Source organism: Pseudoliparis swirei, chromosome 15 (genome assembly GCF_029220125.1).
Source record: "Pseudoliparis swirei isolate HS2019 ecotype Mariana Trench chromosome 15, NWPU_hadal_v1, whole genome shotgun sequence".
NCBI lineage: Eukaryota > Metazoa > Chordata > Actinopteri > Perciformes > Liparidae > Pseudoliparis > Pseudoliparis swirei.
The window spans coordinates 13,990,810-14,007,305 of NC_079402.1; the positions used below are offsets into that span (position 1 = coordinate 13,990,810).

At 45.2% G+C, this 16,496-nt stretch overlaps 1 protein-coding gene across 2 annotated transcripts in view; it reads right to left on the reverse strand.

Annotated features, from left to right (window-relative positions):
- Positions 1-16,496, reverse strand: part of LOC130205025 (mediator of RNA polymerase II transcription subunit 13-like) — a 69,187-nt gene that overhangs the window by 20,085 nt on the left and 32,606 nt on the right. For both annotated transcript variants that reach the window (XM_056432117.1, XM_056432115.1), the window contains exons 3-4: positions 11,076-11,160; positions 5,309-5,392 (exon numbers count right to left, since the gene is read on the reverse strand). In XM_056432117.1, the coding sequence (XP_056288092.1) occupies positions 5,309-5,392; positions 11,076-11,160 (169 nt within the window). The remainder of the gene's footprint in view (positions 1-5,308; positions 5,393-11,075; positions 11,161-16,496) is intronic.

A 16,496-nucleotide genomic window follows, 5' to 3' on the forward strand; every position in this document is an offset into this window, starting at 1 on the left:
CCTGCATTAAAAACATGAGCATCCGGAAGTTTTTGGCTCTAAAGTTGGCAGAAGACGTTGATTGCAAAGCAAAAGTCTGGATGGCGGGATAATAAAGAGGAAGACTGTGAACGCCCGTACTGCTGCCTATAACTCCGGTCTTGTATCCGGCAACATGGACGAGTACAAGGCAGCGGTCTATGGACTGAGGAGGGCGGTGAAGGAAGCCAAAAGGAGGTACCGAGACAGAGTGGAATCACAGATGGAGCAGCGCGACACCAGGCGCCTATGGCAGGGGCTACGGACTATCACAGACTACCAGAGCAGACCCCGCGCTATGGTGAGTGCCGACGCATCCCTAGCGGACGACCTGAACTCATTTTATGCACGGTTTGAGGCTAGCAACAACAGCGCTAGCTCGCCGGCTAACAACAACACCGTTAAGCGTAGCCTAGGTGAGTTCTGCCGCTGGGGATGAACACACAGTCTCTGTGTCCGAGGACAGTGTGAGGAGGGCTCTGTTGAGGTGAACACCAGGAAAGCTGCAGGTCCAGATGGCATATCTGGGCGAGTACTGAAGACCTGTGCTAACCAGCTAGCTCCAGTGTTCACCACAATATTCAACCTCTCCCTGGCTGAGTCCGTGGTCCCGCCTGCTTCAAGAGATCCACTATTGTCCCTGTGCCCAAGAATGCTTCTCCAGCATGTATGAATGACTACCGACCGGTGGCCCTCACCTCGGTGGTCATGAAATGCTTTGAGAGGCTGATAAAGGACTACATCTGCGCCTTCCTCCCTTCCTCCATGGACCCGCTGCAGTTTGCTTATCGCCCAAACAGATCCATGGATGATGCTGTCTCCCAGGTACTGCACACCACACTCTCTCATCTGGACAGCCAGAGGGGGGGCTATGTGAGACTGCTGTTCATTGATTGTAGTTCAGCTATCAACACCATAGTCCCTCCAGACTGGCGGCAAGCTGATTGAGCTGGGACTGAACACCCCCTGTGTGCTTGGATCCTGGACTTCCTGACCGCCAGGCCACAGGTGGTCAGGGTGGGCAGACACACCTCAAATCCCTCACCCTGAACACAGGATCCCCCAGGGTTGCGTCCTCAGCCCCTACTGTACTCCTGTACACACATGACTGTGTGGCCAGGTTCAGCTCAACACCATCATCAAGTTTGCGGATGACACAGTGGTGGTGGGCCTGATCTCCGACAACGACGAGAAGGCCTACCTGGAGGAAGTTGCTGATCTGTCACTCTGGTGCCAGGACAACAGCCTCATCATGAATGTCACCAAAACTAAGGAGCTGATTGTGGACTTTAGGAGGGTACAACAACAGAGGACGTACTCACCACTGGGGATTAACGGACTACTGTGGAGAGGGTGTGCGGGTATAAATACCTGGGAGTCCACATCACCGAGGATCTGACATGGTCAACAAACACAGACACTCTGGTGAGAAAGGCAAGGCAGCGCCTCTACCACCTCAGGCAGCTGAGGAAATTTAAAGTTTCCCAGAGGATCCTTCAGTCCTTCTACTCTGGAGCTGTAGAGAGCGACCTGACAGGAAGCATCACAGCCTGGTTTGGCAACTGCTCCGCTCAGGACAGGAAGGTTTCAGAGAGTAGTGCGTTCGGCTGAACGCACTATTGAACTACACTCCCACCCTGCAGGACTTGTACACCAGGAGGTGCAGAACCAGAGCCGGCAGGATCATGAAGGATCCTCACCACCCCAACAACAGACTGTTTCAGCTGCTGCGGTCAGGCAGGCGCCTCCGTAGTCACGCTGCAAGAACAGAGAGACTGAGACGGAGTTTCTTTCCTCAGGCCATCAGGACTGTGAACTCCGACCTCACCAGGACCCCCACATAGACCCACACAACTGCCCCTCTTAGGCACACACACACACACACACACACACACACACACACACTTACTGTAAATATTGTGTTGTTTTTTATTGTAAATAGTGTGTACTTGTTGCCCTTGCACATTCCTGCTGAGCATTGCCACTTTCATTTCACTGCACACCCTGTGTGTGTATGTGACAAATAAAACATCTTGAATCTTGAACAAGATGTCTTCTCCTTAAGGGTGCAATAGCAAGTATTTACTGACTGAAGTATTGGAAAACTAATTATATATTCCTCACTCAACACTCTCTCTAAATCCTTTTGCTCTCAATCCAAACCCTGAGTCTCTTTTCACCCCCCAGTGTTTATTAGCCAGTCAGCGTATTTTAGTCAGTCCACCTTTCATTGAGTCAGTTTCCTTTGTAACAAGTAAAATAATCAGCTGACCATCAGTCAACCAGTCAGAAAATCTAAAGACATGACAACACATCTCGGATCAGACACCATTTACCCACCAATCATTTTATATAATAAAATCTTTCTCTCACTGATAGCAACTGGGAGTTTAAGTGTTATATATATATAGATATAGATATTTTGTGTTTGTACTTATTAATTACTCGGGTAGTTGGTTCTCACCTGTCTGTTTAGGAATTACATTTTCATATTAGGGAGGACTTTGTACCAAACGCCCCGGCTCCCTTCCCCCCCAGCATATATCCATTCACCATGCTGTTTTACTTGTGCAAATTAATAAAAAAGTAAACAATTGGCATCAGTTTACATATAGCACAGGAGCCCAGCACAGTGTTGGTGAAATGTGAAAGTGTTATGAGAAAAGAATGTTTTTGATATATATGTTGGTTGTTTTGTATTTTTCTGGCGATTCTGTGACCTTGTGATGTGGCCCAACAGCAAATCCTTGTTGCCTTGGAGATGGATAATATTTCATTGCCATTGGTCCCTGGGTAGGAGAGGAGAGGAGAGGAGGAGAGGAAAGGAAAGGAAAGGAGAGAAGAGAAGAAGCTTTTTCTCTCAGGTCAAGTGAGGATTTTAGTGATTCTTGGTCTTGGTCTAGCACCAGAGGACAGCTCTGTTACACAGTATAATATATGAATATATTATTTATGCATGAGTATATGGTCATTAATGGCAATAAAATCACCTAGATTAACAAATATACTGTGTAGAGTATTTACCATGCATAGAATTGACTGAACTAATGAGAGGGACAGTCTTTAATACATCCATTCAGCTGTCTAGAGTAATGATTAATTTACGATCCCCCACCTCCCCACGACACACACCGAGTTCTCTCTCTCTCTCTCCCTCTCTCGCTCCCCTCGGCGTCTGATGCAATCCGTTACCAACCCAGAGTGCCTTCCTCTCATTCAGACACAAAGAGAGCACGAGTGTTGTGCTAAGAGAGGGGGAGGAGGAGGATGGGAAGGAGAAGGAGGAGGAGGAGGAGGAGGAGGGTGGTTTAGATGTGTCCTGAATGTGCCAATCCTCACCGTGCCCCCGGGACACATCGGAGATAAACACCAGATAAGCCTGACAAAAGGTGGTGGCGCCAAGGCACAGGAGTTGGCACGGCTAAGGGGGCATTGATATATTAGCACTGAAGCGCCCCCTATTGGGGATAAAAGGCACAGTGTGGGAGTGAAGAAGAGACAAAGGAGCTGGTTGCAGCTGAGGCAGGAGGTCAGTGTATGCCGAACTCAGCAATGTTCCCTCATGGCATGAAGACACTGACGGCCAGGGCTCTGCAGGGGTCCTCGAGGCTCACACTGTCAACTGTGGGGCAACACTGCTATTCTGGGCAGAGGGATGGTGTGTGTGGCCATTTAGGACAGCATGCGTGTTGGAAATGTGTGCTGGAAGCAAGCAGTGGAGACATGTGGAAAAGGAAAAATGCCATGGATCCCTTCGACAATGTGACACCTGCAGAATGCAAGCATGCAACAGCATGCACGCCTCGTGCTGCAGACATCTGCATACGATTTGTATTTGTTTGTGCTCGATGTGCTGGAGGAAGCGTCTATCTTTCTCCCCTTCTCTCTCTCTTTCGCTCCTTCCAGGATGCTCAATAATTTACAGACAGAACAAGTCAGGATTGGCTCAGCAGGGGGCGTACCAGCTGACAACATATTCATACAGAGCTGTCAAAATGAGCAGGATTTACATGATGCACAAACGAGACACGCTCACGTGTAAATTCCTGCACTTAAGCACCGAGTGTAATTGCAGTAAAAATACATGTGCTTATACGCATGCAGTATGTATGCACACACACACACACACACACTTACCACACTTATGTAATTTACTGATCAGTGTCTCTATATGCTTCACTACCATTTGGAAGATTAAAATGTTATATCTGGTATATTACATATTTCTCTTCCAAGTAAAGTATAAACCTTTTTCAATCTGATAATCACCGTGTGGGGCCAGAGGGTGAGAGCTTTCATGGATCACCTGTATGTGCCATATTGTTTACCGTGAGAGTGCTTTTAGGTACAACTAGTTTCTCGTCAGACTTCCTGCCAGTATTTATGAGAACTCGATCCGGTTGCAGTCCAAGTGACACACACTCTCTTGAAATGACACCCGGTGAGTCTCACTGAGAGACTTTCACCTGAACAACTGAACCCGAGATCACGGCGGTCTGCACTTATGTCAGCGGCTTTCTAGAGCGAGAGCTTTCTGTGCATCTCCTCATTTGCACCACATCTGCATGACGATGCAACTTACGGCCGTCTTGTTAAAATACTACAAATATAAATAAGAGGATGTAGTTTGCTCCCTCTAAGCGGGATGCCAACACATTTCTAAAGTAAGCCAAGTGGTTTCCTGCTTAAATGCATTCAGGTGGCGTTAAGTTAGAGATGTAATGAATGTTGCATCCTCACCAGCAGAAGAAGTAGAAGTGGGCCGCCGATAATGGCTGAAGCAACAAGCTGAGCAACTGTCATCACACCCACCCCTCTTTTTTTTACTCAGTTTCAGTCTGTCTGACTGTCTCCCACATTGCCTACACGCTTACACAGCGTGACATTGATATGCGTGCACACACACACACACACACACACACCCATCCTCTCTTCGCCCAGAGAGAGAGAGAGAGAGAGAGCTCGGCACTCACCTCTCTCCACCATTTACTGTCCTTTTTTTCCTAACAGTCTCACACCATGAGCCAGCCGCAGGAACATCAAGGAGAGGGGACTCGACACATACTGAATCGCATGAAAGCCATTCATGCCGCCTCGCTGTGTCACACACCCGGTCACACACATGGACCTCTGTAGTGTGTATCTCTCACAGACTAACACACGGGAAACCTTGTGGCACACAAGACATGCTGAAAAAGTCCAGTGACTAAACCTCAATGAGGCGTGCGTGTACTGTATGTGTGTGTGTTGTGTGTGTATGTGTGTGTGTGTGTGCATTGAAAGTTCTTACCTGTTGCCCAACAACCTTTCTTGCAGTTCGTGTGGCTTGAAGAACCACTTCCCGATCCTCACGAAGCCCTTATCCATCAAACATCTGCGGCAGGAAAGAAGAAGAAGGGAACACAAAACAGAGGAGAGGAAGCAAGTTATTCATTAGGCAAGGAAAAAAGAGAACTGGAAAATGGTTCACCATCGTGTATAATGCACCTCCACATATGAATCATGCAACAGGTCGTGTTCTTGAGAAGCTAAGAGAGGTATCGATTCAACGCAGTGGTGATTTAGTACTTCTGGTGCTGTTGAATATCATTTCATTTCATTACAGACGGTTTCTCGATGACAGCTTCAACATTAAACCTTCAAGCTTACATGAGTAGAAACTGTTTCACGTGGTTTTATATGTTGCTGACCGACGATAAGTTCATTATAATAATAATAAGGATGATAGCTTTTTGAAAATAAGCCACAAAACAGAATTATTCTGACCACCTGAACCAGAACAAGTAATCAAGACCCGAGTGTTTAGACGGGGACAAGACTCGGATGGGTCAATATACCGACAATATTTGATCAACTTTATTGTCCCCTTTGGAAAATGTGTCTTGGACTCAAATGTGGCACTTATGCTATGACACACGGCATATAGTAGTATTAATAAACACATTGCCTGGCCCCTGGCATCGTACCATGAAGCTATCGTATGACCGCCGCAGGCTCAAGCAACATTATTTCATTTTTTATTGAGGGAGGCACAAATGAGTCAAGACCAGCCCCACACTTGATGACGCACTTACGATAAAATGTGGAACGTGCAAACTGGAGGCACTCCTTTTAATGGATCTGTAAGATCCCATGAAAAGACCCACAGAAAACCGAATCCTCTTCATCCACCTCTATCATTGTATGCGTACGCGATGACATGTTTTGATAAAATAATTAAAGGGCAATGCCGAGGTAAATTCTATGCGTGGGGATTTCCCTTTGTTTTCTATGAGCAATGACAGCAATGGTGGGAATAAATAAATCAGGCAGTTTAATAATATGCCCGAAGTTGAGGTATTGAAATAAAATCCTCTTTGTCGGAGAGTAAATATGCGGAGGGCTCTAAAACGACCCGGACCACAAAGCTGCTGCAAAGGAAAAGGAAAGGTAATCGTCTGCTAATCTGCGTCGCCCCAAAGTGGCGTGCACTTTAACACATAGCTTTCCAAACCTCTTTCCTCTCACCAGATCAAAATGTGATCACATCAAACGGTTCGGTCATGCTCCCTATTTGGCTACCCGACCATCTGTGCACTTGTTCACCTCGCGCCGGCCTCCTTTCAGAGACAAAACGGAAGAACTTTAACTCGCCTCTGTGTGCAGGTGCCAGCGCATTCCCTGCTGGATCCTCTGACCCGCGTCAAGGAATTACAAAATTATTTAATGGACTTCTCTGCACTCAGCTGAGCCGAGCTTTCCGAAGCTTTTAGCCTGCAGCTCGACCATCTTTGGTAAAGTCGTATCGACCCCACACAATTAATTTTAGAAGAACATTTACAAAGAAACTGTCGTGTAAAGTGGATTGGTTACATCATGGCCGATACCCAAACCGCTTAATAAAGGTAACTATTAGCCCCCGATACCAATGTGGTTCATCGGATCAATGTGCGTGAGTATTAAAAGCAACTAGTGTGAGTAAATGATCAAGCTAATGCTGAAAAGCCTGAAGATAAAGCTCCTTCAAATGCTGGCTCATAATACTCTTGGTGATATAATATTAGGATTATGATAATAGGCTCTTAAAGGCCAATGTTGCCTCCTCTAATGCATGTCTGATTGTGTAGACGCATCTATCTTAAACCTGCCTTTTGTTTAAGCCACACAGGAGGCCTCACAGAAATCTGTTAACAAAACATTGAGATATTATCATGAAGTTGATATGAGGACATTTGACTTTACTTGAATATAAAACGCAACATCTGCATTCATTTGGAGTTTCCTCTCGTCATAACTCTGTTTTGGGGTCCGCCGACTCGCTGGCTTTATCTGCCGTGTACAGTTTTTCATACGCACAATTTGGAGATAATTCTTTGTGAAATTTAACTCCTGTCACGGTGCATATCATCTGACCCGTTGTTGGTATCAAAACATTGATAAGAGCAACTTTGAAGATAAATAGATTCAGGACACTTCTAGAATCCTATTAGCAACAGCATGTCCGTGTGTTCCTCTCATTTAATTGTTTCCTATAGTATATCACTTTTAAAAAAAGGTCTCGACAGTGTATATAGTTTAGGGTAATTTGACTGATATATATATCTCACATACTTTTGTTTCTGTCCCACTCAAAGCGTGACATTGGAAACACTAACCTCACCACACAGACCTCTGAGTTAGAAGATAATTTATGAAGATGTAAAAAATAATGAATTTCAAAAGGAAGTCCCTGAAGCATCGACTGACTAATTCAGCCGTCATAAATCTTATTACAGTAAGTACATAAAGTTTTATTCATAGAACTTAATTGACTTTGTCCTGTAAGTTAGATTTTTTCCCCGACTTGGTTTATTGAAATCTTCATGTTTTCTCTATTTGTTTTTGTTTTTAATTTCATAATTTTGTTGTTCCTATTAATAGATATAATTAAATACTAATAATAACTGTCAGTGACAGAGGTCAATTTGGTCTGAAGGATATAAAAAAAGAAAGTGTTGAAATAGTGAGCTATAAAAGGAGTTAGCTTCAAGGTAATAGGAAGGTTAATACAACCTGCCCCCTCTGATGATCACTGATGCTTAACTTAACAGAGAGCAACGGTATTCAGTTTGACGACCTGAATACCTTCTTATTGCAGGTTTGATAAGGCCACTTCCACCCCCCCCAACTGCCCCATCGCCAAACATCCACCTACACTCTCTACCTCCTTCTCACCTCTCTCGAACAACCCCCCTCCGGCACTGAGGATCCGTGAAGAGGATGTGAGTCGGCTCTTTCACAGACAGAACACCAGGAAGGCTCCGGGCCTAGACGGCGTGCCCACCTCCCCTCCTGCCTGAAAGTCTCCGCTGACCAGCTGGCCCCCATCTTCACGCAGATCTTCAACCCATCACTGGAGCCGTGTGAAGTCCCATCATGCTTCAGGCGCTCCATGATCATCCAGGTCCCCAAGAAATCCTCCATCACAGGATTGAAAGACGACAGGCCCGTCGCCCTGACGTCTGTGGTCATGAACTCCTTTGAGAGACTGGTGTTGACCCACCTGAAGGGCCTGCTGGACCCCCGACAGTTTTCCTACCGCGCTAACAGGTCGGTGGATGATGCAGTCAACATGGGACTGCACCATGTGCTGCAACACCTCGACTCCCCACGGACATATGTGCAAGGGTCCCGTTTGTGGACTTCAGCTCAGCGTTCAACACCATCATCCCTACTTCAGCACAAACTCCCCCAGCTCAGCGAGCCAGCCTCCACCTGTCAGTGGATCACTAACTTCCTGACAGACAGGAAGCAGCAGGTGAGACTGGGAAAAATAAAATCCAGAACCCGGACTATAAGCACTGGCGCCCCCCAGGGATGTGTGCTCTCCCCACTGCTCTTCTCCCGCTACACCAACTGCTGCACCTCAGGGGATCCGTCTGTTAAACTCCTGAAGTTCCCAGGTGACACAACGGTCATCGGCCTCCTCAAGAACGGCGACGAGTCTGCGTACAGACGGGAGGTTGAACGGCTGGTCCTCTGGTGTGGTCACAACTGTGGAGATGACAGTGGACCCCCCCCACCACCACCACCACCATACTCAACAGCACTGTCTCTTTCAGGTTTCTGGGAACCACAATCTTCCAGGACCTGAAGTGGGCCTCCAACATTGAAACCATCCGGGTAAAGGCCCAGCAGAGGTTGTACTTCCTGCGCCAGGAGCTGCTGATGCTGTTCTATTCCGCCATCATCCAGTCTGAGCTCTGTTCTTCCATCACTGTGTGGTTTGGATCGGCCACCAAGCAGGACAGAGACAGACTAAAACGGGTTGTCAGGTCTGCAGAGAAAACTATTGGCTCCTGCCTGCCCTCCACCCTGGACTTGTACACCTCCAGAGTCAGGAAGCGGGCTGGAAAGATCACTGCAGATCCTTCACACCCTGGACACAAGCTGTTCCCACTCCTCCCCTCTGGTAGGCGCTACAGAGCACTGAACGCCAAAACCAGCAGACACAGGAACAGCTTCTTCCCACTGGCCGTCACTCTGATGAACACTTAATCAGACACCTCCACGTACCTGCACTGTCACCACTTTATTCTGCACTGACATCCCCATTCATTGTCACTGTTGTAGTTTATGTTGTTTTATATTGTACATACAATTTTGTTGGTTTTCTGATGTCTTCAACGTCTCTTTTTATATTTATCCTGTTATTTGTAAATTACATGAACGTACAACGAGAGTGTACGTGAAACAGGAGTCAAAATCCATGTATGGGCACATGGCCAAGAAAGCCGATTCTGATTCTGTGCTGCTTCATTTTACAGATGGCTCCGACTCAGAAAGGAGAGCTTTGGGTACTTGAGCAAGTGATTCAGCGCTCAGATTATAATTTCATTAAATTGAAGCTGCCGGGAGAAAAATTAAACTGCCTGTCAATACAAATTTCTTTTGTTTTGGGATTTTTGTGTTCAAAGGAGACATTCTTGCTCATTTAAGAGAAAAAAGTTACTTTCAGAGTACACATTTAATAACTGATGATATTAATGTTGAATATCTATGTTTGTGATGCATTCTAAAAAGTAAGAACATAAAATTGAAGTATGTAAAAAGATAGTTAATTAAATTTGACAGATTATTCGTATTGATCATATATGAGTGCTTTAGCCATCTCACTTTCTTCACATAATTATGCTGGTCTCTCTGAATTAAACCTTCCCCCCACCAAAAATGACACCCTGCATCCACTTATTGTAATTGTATTAAATTAGTACAAACAGATATTTTTAAAATTACTTTAACTTCCTCATTTAGCACGTATAGAATATACACTTTTATTAATCCCCAAGGGGAAATTAGTTCTCTGCATTTAACCCATCCTTAGTTATTAAGGAGCAGTGGGCTGCGGTGAGAAGCGCCAGCAGCTGGGGGGGTTCAGTGCCCAAGGCAAGGGCACTGACTTGCAACTGGGGGGGAGGGGAGGGACCCCTGCGGTTGCAGGACGGTTGCAGCTTAGTTATTAAGGAGCAGTGGGCTGGTGAAGCCGCGCCGAAGCAGGGGGGGGTTCAGTGCTGGCACGGCACTTGCAACTTGCAACTAATGGGAGAGGATCGAATCCCACAACCCTCGAACCTTGCACCTCTTACCCCACTGAGCTAAAGCCGGCCCCAAAGCTCTTTATTAACACTATAGCACTAAATAAACCTTTAATAAATGTGGTATGACCCTAATATGCGTCTATACGCAGCTATAAAGACATTTACCATGTATATTAATGTGTCAACATCTTAAATAAGAGGACTTGTTTAATATCATGACAACTGTGATTTCTTATATTGTCCCTTATTATCTGTTTATACAGTAGCCTCTATTTCTTGGAGCCCACAGGAGGCTGTGTAGCCTTTGACAAATACATTAATAAAAATGATATCTGCTTACTAAACTACTAAACTAAAACAGTGTGTTATATACAATGCTGCATTTATATGAGAAATGGAAGTGCAAAAACCTCATAATACTGCAAGTTATATACTTCATAAAATATTTGGCATTCGATGTAACATTTTTTCCAGTTATGCAGTTATAAAGCGCTTCTTTACCTTTCCAGCAGGTTGTGTATGGCCTTGAATAAGAGAGTCCTGCACTCATAGGACAGCCCGCACTCCCAAAGACCCTCCTCAGCCACTGAAAGAAAAAGGAGAAAACCATCATGAAATTATGAATCTCACAATTTCGTTATCTCTACAATAAATAAATAAAGCAATGATTTTTTTCTGTGGCAGCGAAACATCTGCAAGCACCAGCTCGAGGACAATAAACAACACATGATTCAGCGTTTAACTGCACGTGTTTATAGCCCACAGTCAAAGCACACTGCATGTACTCATGAGGAAACCTGCACATCATATCAGAGATGACACTGGAGATGAAGTTGTCTTTGTGTGTGTGTGTGTGTGTGTGTGTGTGTGCTTGGCTGTGCAGCTGTCAGGTTGGCTGCAGCGACAGCCCAATCAAACTCCATGCAGTTGTCAACAGCCGTTAGCTGAGAGAGAGTGTGGCTGTGTCCGTGCAGGCTGACACGCATGCTTGCGTGCTCAGGTTGGCACATGCATACAGAGTTTTAACTCAACCCTTTTCTTCCCCCGTGAAATCTAGACAGCCGGAGAGCAAACGTGGTCAAGTCAGCTGCACTTTGCCAGAGCGTCTGACATGTCAGCAGCCAGTTCACATGTGTCAGATTGTGAACAATCGAGGGCCCTCTTGATTTCTTTAACCCCCTCGACACCACCCCCAATACCCTCGTCCCAAAGAAAACACACACACACACACACGTGCACACGCACACACACAGCGGCCGGTTAACAGTGTTTCTCTTTGTTCTTTGCCATATACCTGCAGGGCTCCTGGAGGAACTGGAGGATTGTGGGTGGGTGTTGTGTTTGCTTATAGGGTGGTGGCAAACAAACCAAGCATCACAGAAATACACAAGAAAAAAGCAAAGAGCGACAGAAGCAGAGGCAGATCGCCTGGGGGATGGGTGGCATACCCCAGGAAAGGTTTTCCCTTTCCTCCTCTTTCTCTTCCCTCGGTGTGTGTGTGCGTGTGTGTGTGTGTGCGTGTGTGCGTGCGTGTGTATTTCTCTGTTGCTTTGTTGATTTTCTTCTTCTTCTTCATTCCAGAGTGAATGAAATGTCCTTACTCGCCAGAATTACCCCGTAACCATGGAAACGCTGGCGGTGAGAACATGGCGCCCTGGCATTCAATTTCAACACTGGTTTCTCCCGCCCCTCACCCTCCTCCTTCTCCTCCTTCCTCTGTTCTATTGCTTCCAACACCCCTCCACCCGCACAGCTACCTCCCCCTCTCCCCTCCCCCCACCTCCTCACCCCCCTCCCCCCACCCCACCCCCTCATCTACTCCTGCTTCAGGGCTCAGACAGGAAGCTCGCTCGAGCCAGCTCCTCTACAGAGGAGAAAGATAGAGTGAACACCACGAGCAGAATGCCAAGTCTCCAGCAAATCCAGCTCATTAGCTCTAACTGTCTCTGTATCTCTCCCTCTCTTCAGAATCCCACAACTTTATTTTCCTCTTCCCCCACTCTGCCAAACGTCCACAACCCATCTTCATTTGCTCTCGTTATGACCGACCCGCAGCCGGCTCTTGACCCCCTATGACTCCAAAACTGTCACTGGCACCTCAAACCTCACATCCTCCAAAACCCCCCACCAAGGAAGTTAACAAAACTGAACCACACACACACAAACACAAACACACACACACATACACAAACACAAACACACACACACATACACAGACATACACACACACACACACACATGGCCTTAAAGTGACTTTTCCACATTTGCTCTCCTAAATCCTGCATGTGGTTGTGCAGCTCCTAACAGAGCGGGTACAATGTGTTTTACAAATCCCAGTGGCAGTAATGTCGCGGCACATGCTTAGATGCCTCAGAAAACATGCAATCCACATTGGCCGCTCCTGTTTGTATAGCCGCTGTCAAAGAGCCAGCTCACTGCACCATATCAACACACGGTGTGACAAATCACTCCTGCGAGTAAACAAGGTCGGGCATCTGCACAAGCATGCATGCAAAACTTCACACAAACATGGTGAATATAGAAGAATTGAGTGTGAAATTTAAAAAATGACCCGATGCATGAAAGAGGTATACTCTGCAGGGATGCATAAGGAACACCATAAACCTGTCGTTTCATCACCAGTCAGTCAGTGACCATCATGTTTTGAGTTTTTACTGCCTGTTAATCAGGAGGAGGAACACAGATGGCCCAAGGGAAAAGTGCACTGTGGACACTAAATGAACAGCTAAGTGCAATAGGGCTTTAAAGCATCATGATCCATCATTCATCACAGTCTGAGCTACAGGGAACTGCATCATGCTTGAAAGATCTTAAAGGGGACTGCATGTAATCAGCCTCAATTAGATTAAACTGAAAGCTCATCATTTTTGTTTTCACTAATTTTCACTGATGATAAAAAAGCCAGCTTCTTCTCTTTGCTTTTTATTCAAGAAGCTTCCGGATTTTTTAAGTAATGATAGAAAGGGAAGAAATAAATTGTGTGAAAACATAATTGGATTGACTGACTGCATCTTGTAAGTCAAAATGCATATTTTCTGAAGAATAATAACAGTTAAGCAGCAATGAGTGTTGCAAAAAATCTTTAAAAGACAATCCCTCCCCTGCATATTTTGTAATATTTTTTTTTTTAACAAAATAAATATGCATGTAAAAATTTAAAATGTAATAATTCTTTAAAATGATGAGCCCTAATTAAACTGCACTGACTTGACTTCTATAATGTGCTCACTGAATAAAGGAACGCTCCTAAATATAAACTACACAGATTAAAACTGTCTGGGACTGATGTGGCACATTTATCCCTAACAGTGCAAAAACAGAGTATGTCCAGGTGTGTGTGTGTCTGTGTGTGTGTGTGTGTCTGTGTGTGTGTGTGTGTGTGTGTGTGTGTGTGTGTGTGTGTGTGTGTGTGTGTGTGGTCACATGTTGTGCTTTTACATCTCTGAACATGTCAGTGTGAGAGCATCAGAACTGCACCATCACGTGCTTCTTACTGCATGCAGCGTGTGTGAGAACTGCTTCCCAAAGTGCCTTTGTGCACATGCAAGCTCTGGGCCTGCCTTTGCGTGTGCGAGTGCACACAAATGCATGTTTATTTTACACATCCTTCCTTCCCCCACCCCCGTGCCTCCATGCTCTTAACTGCTGCGCCACCCCAAACACAAACAAGCAGTGATGGAACTGGGTCGCCACGACCACTTTATATATCTCCACCTCTCTCTCATCCTCTTTTTCCATCTCTCTTTTCCTAGTGTGTTGACCCTCTCTCTCTCACTTTGACAACTCTTCTCCCCTCTCTTTTGCGTCCGGCGACTGTGCTACTGTGTTGGTCTCATACCACTAGAGGGAGTGACCCCTCACCACGACAATATCGTGCTAGCAAACACAAAGATGGTATTGATCTGAGAGGGAGAGAAGGCGAGATTTGAGGTGTAACACCACTCTGTCTTAAACAGGATGACCCCTCTTCACACATTTCCTTCCTTCCTTCTCTCTCGCATTCATTCATTTGGCTTGGATCAATAGCACCAGCAGTATTGGCGTCCGGTGGTGTCTCTGAAGTGTGCAGGCTATGAGCTATCAGTGAGCAGGTTGTGTATATATATATATATATATATATATATATATATATATACATACGTGTGTGTACGTCTATGCGTGTGTGATTTCACACAAAATCCCACTGCCACTTTACTAATTAGCTACTCTGCTGAATGTCTGAGCAGAGGTTGGCGTTTCCTAGCTGTGTGTGTTTGTGTGTAGTACACGTGGTGTTGGTGCATAGCAACATGCTTTAGTATGCTTATGTGTTGTAATGAGAGCGAGAGAGAAAGAGAAAGAGAGAGAGATTACACGGCAGCACAGGTGGAGGCACATAGAGGGACAGAGAGGTAAGGATGATGTTAATGATGATGATGAGTCTGTGGAAGTGGACGATGAAGACAAAATTAATATTCTGATAATTATGAAAACATTATCTCAGCTTCCAAAACGTGCTTTCAGTATTGATTAACAATGCTATCAAACTGCAGATTGCTGGGATATAATGTTACAGTTCCGTTCAATTGTTAGCCCCTTCGACCCTACAACGACATCCAGATGCGTTTGTATCTTTTGACAATTCTCAACATGAAGGGGAAATGACAGGTATTTGTGTTAAATATGCAAAACAGACTTCTAACGGGGCCAATTTCCAACGCAACACTCACATGGACATCAGAATAAACAAAAGAGAAGTGTGCATGGGCATCCAAGAAGCCCAGGGTATTACTTATAGCAGTTCACTGTCTTTGTTTATGCTGGTAATACGGCAATATCATGCTGTGTCTCTCTGGCACTGAGCCAGAGTTAATGCAGCTCGGCCAGCTGAGCCACAAAGCCCTTAATACCAAACAGAAAATGTATGTATTCTAAATTCCCTCATGTAGAGACAGGGAACAAAAACATGTTGAAAGTGTGGCCCGTTTTCCAATGCAGACATTTTGGCTAGAAACCAGGATGTTAGGAGAACCTATTATTCAAGGACTCTACTCCATTTCTAATTGATAAATGTACTCCCAATTTGGGTTATTTGGCCAAAGTTGAAACTTGAAAAGTAATTTGAATCTGTGTAGTTCCTGTAGATCACATACTTTAAGTTCATCCGCTCTTGAATGTCTGCAGAAAGATGAGCGAAGAAGAAAAGGTCTTTCCATTTACAACTTCTTAAAACATCACATATGCCCATCTGTCTTTTTTGTCTCTCTTTCTTTAGCCAACTCAATATGGGATGCTGCTCTTTGGACATAATGGTTGTTGAGGAGTCAGTCTACTAATGGACCATTCTAATGAAGTGAAACACTGAAATACACTTTGGGCATCATCGTCTCTGGCCATGCTGCTACATGTACAGTAAAACAAAGAGACACAGCTCAGCTCCATACAGTTCTATGGTTAGAAAGTGAGGGCCTTTCCTCATGTTGTACACAACTGTCACTGACAGCCCACAACCAAAGGCCATTCTGTTTACATTGTGCATACTGATGTGAAGGCTCACTTAGTCCGTGCAGAGTTTCCGCTGCCTCTCTGTATTCTTTACACATACAGAGGTAATACATATGTTCCCAAGAATGAAGATATGTAATATGCTTGTTTAAATATGTAGACGGCTGTGAGATGGAAGGTCACACTGGGACAGTCCCCTACACAACCTCTTGCTCTGGTGACACAGTTCCCTAAACTTTTCAGCGACACCTGTCACACATTACCACCACATGCATCCAGAAGGCAGTAAAGAGGAAACTCTGCAGACTTTTGAATTTAAACCAATTTAAAAGCTTTACAATCATTAGAATGGAAGTAAAATGACATACCCAAACTAAAAAGGGTTTATCTCTACAACCACAAGAGCTATTTGAATAA